Source organism: Elephantulus edwardii, unplaced genomic scaffold, assembly GCF_000299155.1.
Source record: "Elephantulus edwardii isolate Elephantulus edwardi_28Jun2011 unplaced genomic scaffold, EleEdw1.0 scaffold00165, whole genome shotgun sequence".
Lineage (NCBI taxonomy): Eukaryota > Metazoa > Chordata > Mammalia > Macroscelidea > Macroscelididae > Elephantulus > Elephantulus edwardii.
Genome location: NW_006399915.1, coordinates 1,143,051 through 1,154,577, shown reverse-complemented (window position 1 = coordinate 1,154,577; position 11,527 = coordinate 1,143,051). Strand labels below are relative to the sequence as shown.

Below are 11,527 nucleotides of genomic sequence, written 5' to 3'. Positions count from 1 at the left end.
GAGTTTAGGGCTGTTGTACATAGGGTCGCTATGAGTCGCAGGCGACTCGACAGCACATAACAACAACAACAACAACCAATTTTGTGTGACTCCCTTTGACAGTATCACTTGGTACAATCATCATCCTCTACACTCTGAAAAGACACTGGTGTTTTGAGATAACATATGCCAGGCACTGTGCTAAACTTTATAGACACACATACATATACAGATAGAGATCTGCAATCCCTTGGTGAAGAAACCTATGAATCAGCTAAAAGAACAATAGTTAACATGCATTTTCTGTATTGTGTGATAGCACGAAGAATGATACCCTAAAATATCATTGAGAAGACTTCTGTTTAAAATACCACTGCATTTAGAAGAGAACAAATTACCATGGAATTGTGGTGAACTAGCCTCTGTGACATACTCTTCTGCCCTCAACTTTTCTCCAGTCTCCATCTGGAGAATAAACTTCCTCTGAAGAATGTCCGAGGGCATCCTCAGATACCCTAAACTCATTTTTCTCTTTGTGCCTTCGCACATACCATTCCCTCTGGGCTCACATCTTCTCACCACTGACTCTAGTATGTTATTCATGTGTCAAGTCTAAAGTCTCCTTTAAGGGAAGGTCGTCTATGACTATTTTGTTAAAATTGGCACCGCTACATCCCTCTTCACTTGCCAGTTTTTTTTCAAGTACTACAGTCTGACTTCATTTTTCTCATGCCATTTTCACAATCTGAAGTGACGTGATCATGTTCACTTATCTGTTTACTAGCTCGTGTTAGTCACCCTCCAGCAGAAGAGAAAATTCATAAATAGGGATTCTCTTTATTGCTTATCATCACTGTCACCAGTTCGTAGATCATGATCAAGTGCTTAGTCGTAATGAACGAATGATTAAAAACTGTGCTAGATGTAAGCATAAGTTGCAAAGATGAGCATTTACAAGGCGGCCAAACTAAATGAAGAGAAAGTCTAATTAGGTTTCCTGAGACATGATGAAAGATTTAGACTATGATAAGTCACATGCAGGGTTGGGGGAATTGGAAGAAAAAGTGATGGAAGTGTAGCAGTAGAGGCAAACAAAGACGACATATTAGAAAGATTTCATTTGTGTGTCAGTCATGCCAAGAACAATGTGGAACTCTTGAAGAATTACACCCTTCTTTTCCAAAATAGATTATGTCAGCAGGCACAATGTACTCCAATTTTGACCTTAGCTGCAGTATATATTATAAGTCCTAAAAAAAAGAAAAGAAAAAAAAGAGTTGAATTTATTCATTAGACTAACACAAGGGATCTCTGACATTTTTGCTCCAGTTAGAAAATTCATGAGCGCCTTGTGGACTTCTGCTTGATGACAAATCCAAACTGATTGATGAAATGAGGAAAAAAGAAAGAAAGAAGCTCAATGTCATTAAAAGGATCAAAACTGTTTATTTTAACAAGTCCTTGTTAGTGATGCTTAGTGCTAAAATGCCTCCCTCCCACATGAGATGATTCTTCTTATGATAGGTGTAGAGAAAATGCTATGTTAATTCAGTAATGATTTGCTAAAGTGGTTTTACGCTATAGGAGTAACACATCAAGGATGGCCATAGATTTAATATAGTGAAATACCGTTACCATGTATCTTGTTCAATTTTGGTGTGGATCAAATCCATTAATTAATATTTGAAGATTTGTATTTTATATTTAAAATATTTTATTTTAAAGGCCTAGAATATATTTGTTTTTCATTTGTCTTTAGCTTAATATCACAAAACATATACACACATTGATTCCCCCAGGCTTGGTGCAGGTGTGGTTGGAATTGTTAATATACCGTTGGAGATAATGGAACCATCCCATAATAAACAGGACTTTCTCAATGTCAAAGAATACAATCATCTGCTGAAAGTCATGGGACAGTACTTGGTCCAGTACTGTAAGGACACTGGAATCAGTGAGTATTCAATTGTTATAGCAAGAGACGTTAAATACAGAGAAATATGTGTGGCTTTTGTAAACTGAAATTATGATATTTATTCAGTTAACAGTAACTCAAAGCCCCTGAAGAGATCTCCTTAATTTAAAATACAAGGGAAATGAGAAGGGATACAGAATCTTTCCAAGAATATTGTATTAAAAATAAAGCAGCAGTTGAGAGTTTTAAGGGAAGGACAACGAGGCAGCACTGTGGAATGGCACATGATCACAAAGGGAAGGTTATTCAAAACAGACAGCTTTGAAACTCCACTGTAGGAGCACATAGTCCCAAGTGGGTCTAGTGATGCCTACGGCATTGTTATTTGACATAGAATAATTGTTGACCCTGGGTACTTGCAATGAGGTTAAACTTTGTTTTATACCACCTAACACATCTTTACTACCTTAATTCTAAAATTATTTCACCAACAGGACTAGGAATATATGTGTTTTGAAACAAATATATAAACCAGTGATTTGAAAAATATGACATGATCAAGTAATTTCCTTTTCCAGAGAGACATGAACAACATGGTGGTGTGCTTTGTATTCATTAATGAATCTCTTTTAAAACCTCCTAGACATAGAACTTTATTCATGGAAAGAAATAGACAAGCTGTTGTGTATTTGTACAATGATTTTCATGAATGTTGTTTTAACTCCCATTTTGTAAGTTGTCTAAAGACTAGAGTCATAATTTTTGACATACATACATAGATCATGCATATCAAGAATTATGTCTCTAGCATGTCTTTCAATATGGTTTTTCTAGTATTATTTGAATGTGGATCACTGACCATGTGGGTGAGTGGGAGGGATTGTGCAAATGGGGTGTGTTGGATTATCCACAAAAGGTTTGGCTATCTACCATTCCACAAGGGGATTGGCCCATCTCAATAAACTATGAGAGGATTGACTAGTCTCAAAAATAAATTGAACAACTCTAGCTGCAGAGATAACATCTTCCCCTGAAAGTGAAGAAGAGACCTTCCCCCACCCCAGAGAAAAAGAAGCAGTAAAAATGTAGAACACATTTCAAGACAGCAGCAGCGGCCCTGGCTGACGTAGAGACCTGTCATGAAATAGTGATGTGAGACGAGACCTTGGGAGAGGGGGGAAGACAATATTGTCAGAACTGAGAACTTTGTTGGACATTGGGGTTGTTGTTATTGTTATGTGCTGTTGAGTCAACTCTGATGCATAGAGACCAGGTATACAACAGCTCTGAAGCCTGCTGTATCCTAAGTCAATTCCATCATTTCTGATATACCTACCCTCATTAACCAAGTCATTGAATGAATTCATCTTATCCGGTCTTGGGGAGAGCCTATATTGGCAGGACCAAGAACTCAGGATACAATGTCCTGAAGGTGCAAGGCTTGAGGCTGAAGTACCTATGTGTACATCTCAGGAGCTGTCTTGATTGCATTCTATTACTAATCTGAATTGTTCATAGGGTTGCTTTGAGTCACAAGCAACTCAATGGCACATAACAACAACAACATCTTGAGTTCCTCAGTATAGTTCTATGTGTTCTGTGAGCAATAACATCAGATTTTGGACCCAGCAAAACAGTAAGATCGGTGATGAGATGAGTAGAAAGAAGTATTGGAGTTTGAGGGACATGTCTGATCTCATAGGAATTTGTTTTGTATTATTGATGCTGTCGATGGGGACAGTTGCCCTTTGTGAAGTAGGTAAAGGTCAAATGTGGCCATCCTCCTATGGCCTTTGCTCTTTTTACACCTTGAGATAATTTTAAAAAATCTATAGACTGCCCTGGTGGTGTTATCTATAGGGAGTTGTGCTGCTAACTCAAAGGCCTTACCTTCCCAAACAGAGAGAAGAAGAAGGCAGGCAGTTGAGTGGGCTTAGAGGTGAGAAAAGGTTGAGGGAACAGATTTGCTGTCAAAACTGGATTTTCATGTCCATGTTTGAAAGCTGCTCAGAGTACGATTGTGGACCATCAACATAAGGACAACCAGAAGTCTCTGAAAATGTACTCTAAGGCTCCATCACGAACTTCTTCTTATGTTCCATTGACTCATAGAGACCCTATGAACAACAGCTCTGAAGCCTGTCATGTTCTGAGCTAATCTCACTGACTCTGATACATCTACACTCATAACCCCAGTTACTGTATCAATCCATTTCATCCAGGGTCTTCCTCTCCTACACTGTCCCTCCATCCTTCTGAGTATCTCTTGGCAAGGTGCCCAAAGTATATGACATAGAGCTCCAAAATCAAGTAGAAACTTGGTTTCACCCTCCCAGACCTGTGGAATCTGTGTTTGGGGTGGGGAAAGAACACACACGTTATTTTTATGCACATTCAAGCTTAATAACACTATGCAAAGATAAATGCATTCACATATTTTTTCTTATGGTGAGTGTTGTCAAATTGGAACTGACTCATAGCTGATAGTCTGGCAGATTCCCCGAGGCTGTGAATCACACAGGGTAAGATTGCCTATTTTTCTCCCATGGAGCAGCTGGTGGATTTGAGCCACCTGGTTTTGGTTGGCAGCATAACTTCTTATACAGTAGGCCATCAGATCTCATTTTATTTATTTATTTACTCTTTAAATTCTTTTAAACATGTTTGAAGTTAAACATAGCAGTGACTACATATACTTTGTCTAAAGTCTTTCCTCATTTTCTCTGTCGTTAGAAAAAGAATTACTAACAAAAACATTAGAAATCATAGAAATGCTCTCAACCTAAAAACTAGTTGCTGTAGTGTCAATTCTGACCTCATGTGTATCAGAGCAGAACTGGAGTACACAGAAGTTTCATTGGCTAATGTTTTCAGAAAGAGATGTCCAGGTCTTTCTTCCCACATCCCTCCAGGTGGGCTCCAGGTAGACTACCCTTCAACCTTGTGGCTAGTAGATCATCACCTAGGAACTCTTATCTCTCACTGACCCTGAAACAAATGGAAAACAATTGCCACCGAGTCTGTTTCAACTCATTCGAGCCCCATGTGTGTCAGAAAACAGCTATACTCTGCTGGATTTTCAAGAGCTAACTTTTCTCCTGCAGAGCTGATTTTTCTTCTAAAATTGGAAGTAGAATTATGGATATTATTTTCCTCCTGAGCTGCTAGCCCCTTGGATAACATGTATATCTAGTGTCATAGTCAATTATAATTCATAATGACTCTATAAGACAAAATATAACTTCCCCATTAGTTTACCAAGAATATAATCTTTTCGAAAGCATATAACCCCACATTTCTTCCATGGAATACCTGGTGACTTCAAGTTACTAGTCTATCAGCAACTATTTTGTTGCTTAACTTTGTGACACTAGGGCTGCTCGGACTCTATTCTGAATTGATTAGAATTCCTTTAGGAAAACTGTACTAAGCCCTGTTTCTGAGCAGCAGCATTGCTCTAAATTCTTTTGGTCCAGGTGTCCTATCTACAAGTGAATTTTTTTTTTTAAATTTTCATCATGCTTGGAGTGAAAGCTTATAACAAAAAGTTAAGACATTATTTTCTTAATTCCTTATGTGCCTTTGAATTGATCTGTGGTTAGAGGATACTCTCACAGAGATGCTTTTTTGAGGGAAAGTAGAGAGTGTCACATGAATAATAAGTTTATTTATTTATTCATAGATCCCACACCTTATGCTAAACTTTCATTTGTTGTTGTTGTTTAGTGTTGTTGAGTCATAGTTGACTCATAGCAACCCTGTGAATTAAAGACCTGAGCACTTGTATAACTTTCATTGGTTCTCCATGTTCATAGAGTTTCTGGAGGCAAATTATTTCAGAAGTGGATGCCACTCCTGATTCCAAGCTTGTTTTAATCTGAGAGCTCCACCAAACACTGTCCATTGTAGGTAACAATTATCACATTTAACACATCAGTGACATAGTGTTTAACATCACAGAAACCAAGAGTTATCTCTGTACAGCAAATGGGCAGACCAGTGCTATACCACTTAGAAGAATGTTTGACCAAAAACAATTAAAACCAGGCCTGAGGGGCTGCAGGTTAAAATCACGCACATTTGGCTTGGTAGCATAACTTTCTATCTACTAGGCCCCAGATCTCTCTCTATATTGTTGCTGTTGTTAAGTGCCTTTGAGTCATAGATGACTCATAGCGACCCTATGAATGAAAGACCTGAACACTTGTATAACTTTCATCCTTTCTCTAAGCTCATAGAGTTTCCAGAAGCAAGCTGTTTCGAAAGTGGATACCACTCCTACTTCCAAGCTTGTTTTAATTGGTGAGCTCCACCACACACTGTCCACCATGGGTAACCATTATCACATTTGACACATCAGTGTCACAGTGTTTAGCATCACAGAAACCATGAGTTACCTCTGTACAGCAAATGGACAGATGAGTGCTATACCACTTAGAAGAATTTTTGACCAAAAGCAATTAAAACCAGGCCTGAGGGCCACAGATTAAAATCACCCACATTTGGCTTGGTAGCATCACTTTCTGTCCACTAGGCCAACAGAGCTCATTATCAAACTGAATCAAGTAATCAAAGTCTGGATTAGTAATCTCATTAGCTATTTTAAGGAAATAAACCTTCGGGGTCTTTATTCATTTGTTTCCACAGGAGTATAAAACGTTATGTAATGCTAGAATAATAATCCAATATTCAGGTACCGAATTTTGATGAAAAGTATTTGGGTAGATTTTTTTGCCTTATAAATAAAAGATGTAATCTTTGTACTTGCTGTAAATCTGGTATGTTTCCATGGAAAATTGGGCTTTTTTAGAAATTTAATCAGCAGAAAGCAAAATGGGGAGATAATGACTTTGGGTCATTTATCAAATCTGCATTTCCTGTTGGCACAGTTGATGGTAAGAATCTAAGAAATATTTTTTGCATCTGTGAGGCTGACATCACCTTACTGTCCATTGTTGTGTTTTCTAAAGTTGTATATATTCATATCATAAAATGGAAATATTAATCATCAGCTTTCGGAGTCCAAAAAAAGGAAAGAAGGAGGATGGGGAGAAATGCCAAATAAAATTTGTGTTTGAAGAGAAGCAATTATGTAGAAATTTATTACTAAAATTTTTGAAAATGAAATTTAGTGGATTGAACTGAGTGATTGAAATGAAACTTATTGTGCAATAAGCATTTACTTTCCCAACAGAATTCAAACAGTAGAACCCCAAATTTGGAAGAAGGCTAGCAATTACTTTGATCAGTCTCAAACTGTCTAGTGTTCTTTGTATTGTTGTTATGTGCCATCGAGTCATTTGTGACTCATAGTGACCCTATGGCCATAAACCCTGCTCTATCCCTTGCCAATCTCACTGTCTCCAACACACCTATCCCCATTTCCCCAGGGACAGAGTCAATCTATCTCATCGAGGGTCTTCCTCTCCTGTGCTGTCCCTCCACCCTCCCAAGCATGACATCCCTCTCCAAGGACTGGTCCCTCCTTGCAACATCTCCAAAGTATGCCATACAAAGCTTCAGAATCCTTTCCTCCAAGGAGCAGCCCTGCTTCGCCCTCTCCAGGACGAACGTACTTGTTTTCCTAGTAGTCCATAGTATATTCAGTATTTTTCTCCAGCACCAGAGCTCAAAGGCATCAATGCTCCTTTTATTATCCCTAGTTATCATCTGATTCTCTGAAGCATAGCAAGTAATGGCAAAGACCATGGCCTGTATCAGGTGCATCTTAGTCTCCAGACTGACATCATTGCTCTTCAGTACCTTGGAGAGGTTTCTCACAGAAGACTTTCCCAGTGCAATTCATCTTTTAATTTCTTGGCTGCTGGTACCAGAAGTGTTGATTGTAGAGCCAAGCAAACTAAAGCTGTCAACAATCTCAATCTCTTCACCATCTATCATGATGCTGCCAATCAGTCCAGTGGTGAGAATCTTTGTTTTCTTGATGGTGAGCTTCAATCCATATAGAAGTGCTACAGGTCCTCCTCAGTTTCAACAAGCAGGGTCGTGTCATCTGCATAGCACAGACTCTTGATAAGTCTACCTCCAATCCTGATGTCACAATTCTCATAGAGCCCAGACTCCCGGAAAATCTGTCCTGCCTATAGATTTAAAAAGATACGGAAATAGGAAAAATTCTTCATACACACCCTTCCCAATTTTGAACCATGCAGTGTTTCCTTGCTCTATCCTCATGACTGCCTCCTGGTCCAAGTATAAATTTTGCATAAGCACAATCAAGTGATCAAGTTTTCAGCTGATATTGAGTGTCCTAGTACTGTTAAAGTAGAAATGTCACAAGTGAGTGGACTTGGTGGACACAAATTTGTTTACTCATGGCTAAGGAAGCTAGAAGTCCAAATTCAGGATATCAGTTCTAGGGAAAGGTTTGCTTGCTTCTTGTTTGTATGGCAAATCCTTGTGTCTTTTAAACTTCTGTTCCGCACTTCCTTGGTGATCTTCATATGATATCTGTCTTTCTACATGTATGCTTCTTTACTCCTAATAAGTTTCTTTTATATATCTAAACTAATTGACATGAGACACACTCCACACTGAGAAGGCCTCATTAACATAACAAGCCAACTCGTTCTTAAATAAGATTATGTACACAAATTTTGTTGTTGTTAGATGTCATCAAGTCAAGTATGACTCATGGTAACTTTAGGAAGAACACATCTGAACCCTTTCCTATCCTGTGCCATCATCATCTCAGACACACTTGCGGGTAGTGCTGTAGTCACTGTGTTGTTCAGTCTTGTTGAAGGTCTTCCTTTCTTTTGCTGACCTTCCACCTTTCTAAGCATGGTGTTTCTTTCCAAAGATTAGCCTCTTCTAGCCACATGCCTGACATATGTGAGAAGAATTTTTGCCATTCTCTTCTCCAAGGAGTACTCTGGCTTCACTTTCTCAAAGTCCTATTTGTTCTTTTGGCTGTCTATGGGATATTAATTACACATTTCCAACACCACACTCAAGGCATTGATTCTCCTTCTGTCATCCTGTTTCATTGTCCTGGTATCTGATGAATAGCAAGTGCTTGAAAAGATTATGACCTAAATTAGGTACACATTGCTCCTCAGTAATTTGGAAAAGTCCATGACAGAAAACTTGCCCATTGCAATGCATCCTCTGATCTCCTGATTGTAAGTACCAAAGGTGTTGATTGTGGATCCAAGCAAGATGAAATTGTTGACAATTTCAGTCTTTTCTCCATCTATTGTGATGCTGCCTATTGGTCCAGTGGTGAGAATTTTTGTCTTCTTGATGTTGATACACAATCTATAGTGAAGGCTCTTCTATTTATTCTTCTTCAAGACTAAAAGTTTAAAGTTCCCCTCACTTTTAGCAGGCAATGTTGTGTCACCTTCATGTTGCACATTATTGATGAGTCTTTGTCTTATTCTTATACCACAGTTTTCTTTATAGAGTCCAATCTCTTGAAAGATTTACTCAGCACATAGATTGAGTAGGTGTGGAGAAAGGATACAACCCTTACACACACCTTTCCTGTTTTTAAACCACGTATTCTTTGCTTACTCTGGACAACAGCGTCTTGATTTAGGTGTAGATTCTATATGAATATAATTGTTTTGGGATTCCCATTCTTCTCAATGTGAGCTATAGTTTGTTATGACTCACACAGTGAAATGCCTTTACATAGTCTATAAAACACAAATAGCCTCTTTCTGGTATCCTCTGCTTTCATCTAGCATCCATTTGACTTAAGTTCTGATATCCCTCGTTCCATAGCCTCTAATAAACCCAGCTTGAATTTATAGAAGTTCTTTAGGAATTAAGATTGACAAAATATCACTTGGGTGACAAGTTCAATCCATTGCATCACCTAATATTTCTCCCACTTGTCCACTAGGCAATTGGCAATTCAAATCTGAATAAAGTCCTTTTATGAAAGAAAGCTTTCTCTGTTCCGGCCATACCATGAAACTTGATCCAACAGAATATCACACACAAGTATAAATCTTGCTGAAAATAGAGAAAATAAAGTAGGGGCAATACATTGACAAAAACTGTCAGAAAATAAAGTTGGATTTTGAAAATAGAATGAGCAATATCATTTTGGTATCAGATGGGTTTTGACTGAAAGCAGAAATACCAGAAAAAATATAAATAAATTTGTGTTTTATAGATGATGCAGACATTCAGCATAATAGATTATAGTTTACATTGCAGAGAATACTAATACCAGAATATTATAATCAGAACAAATCAATACATGAACCAAGAAACACTCACTCAAACTGAACAAGGAAATACTGCATATTTAAAATCAGGAAAGATGAGAAATAGGATTGTATTCTTTATCCAATCTTTAAACTCAATAAATAATCTGAGAAATTGTGTATATGATTAAGAATGCAGCCTCAAGGTTGGAGGAAGACTCATTAATAACTTTTGCTCTGTGGATAAGAGTAACTGTGCTTGTTGATAGTGAAGAGGACTTCAAAGCACTTACTGATAATGATCAATTACTACAATCTTTAGTATGGATTTCCCTTGGGGAAACAGTGGGTATAAGCAGGGAAATTAAAGCTTTTGGTGGGGAGAAAAAAAAGCTTTTGGGGGGGTTATAGATTGAACTGTCACTCAAAAGTCCACTACAACAGAGCAGCAAACAACAAATGCTGGCAGGTTATGGAGAAACTGGAACCCTTATTCACTGTTGGTGGGAATGTAAAATAGTGGAACCCTTATGGAAAGCAGTATGGCATTTTCTCAAAAAGTTACAAATAAAAATACCATTTGACCCAGCATTTCCTCTACTGGGAATATACCCCAAAGAAACCATAAGCACCACCCAAGCCAACATATGCACACCCATGTTTATCGCACCTTTGTTCACAATAACAAAGAGTTAGAAACAATCTAAGTGCTCATCAACAAACAAATGGATAGAGAGGCTGTGGTATATTCACACAATGGAATATTATACAGCACTGAAAAGCAAAGAACTCATGAAATATTATACAAAATAGGTGACCATGGAGGACATTGTTCTGAGTGAAATATCTCAATCACAGCATGACAGTTGTGGGAAAACAAAGAAAAGAGGGGATAAATATTATACTCAGCATTGAAACAGACGAGGGAGAGAACTATGTTGTTATTGCTGTTGTTATTTGCTGTCGAGTCACTTGCGACTCATGGTGACCATATGTACAACAACAACCATAAACTCTGCTTTGTCCTGTGCCAATCTCACTATCTCTGATACACTCATCCTGATTACCCCAGTCACTGAATCAATCCACCTCATAGAGGGCCTTCTCCTTCTGTGCCTACCCTCCACCCTCCCAAGAATGATGTCCCTCTCCAAGGAGCCGTCTCTCCTTACAACATGACCAAAGTATGTCAGATGAAGCCCCAGAAACCTTGCCTCCAAGGAGCAGCATGGTTTAACCCTCTCAAGGATGAATATGTTTTCTTAACAGCCCATGGTGCCCTCAATACTTTGCTCCAGCACCACAGCTCAAAGGCATTAATTCTCCTTCTATCCTCTCTAGTCATTGTCCAACTCTCTGATGCATAACAAGTGATTGTAAAGACAATAGCCTGTATCAGATGCACCTTAGTCTCCAGAGTTACATCATTGCTCTTCAGTACTTTGGCGAG

General features: G+C 38.3%; 1 protein-coding gene across 1 annotated transcript in view; it reads left to right on the top strand.

Moving 5' to 3' along the window:
• The window catches only part of MORC1 (MORC family CW-type zinc finger 1), a 255,866-nt gene that overhangs the window by 72,468 nt on the left and 171,871 nt on the right, over nucleotides 1-11,527 (top strand). The window contains exon 12 of the mRNA XM_006895351.1: nucleotides 1,779-1,933. Coding sequence (XP_006895413.1) covers nucleotides 1,779-1,933 — 155 coding nt within the window. The remainder of the gene's footprint in view (nucleotides 1-1,778; nucleotides 1,934-11,527) is intronic.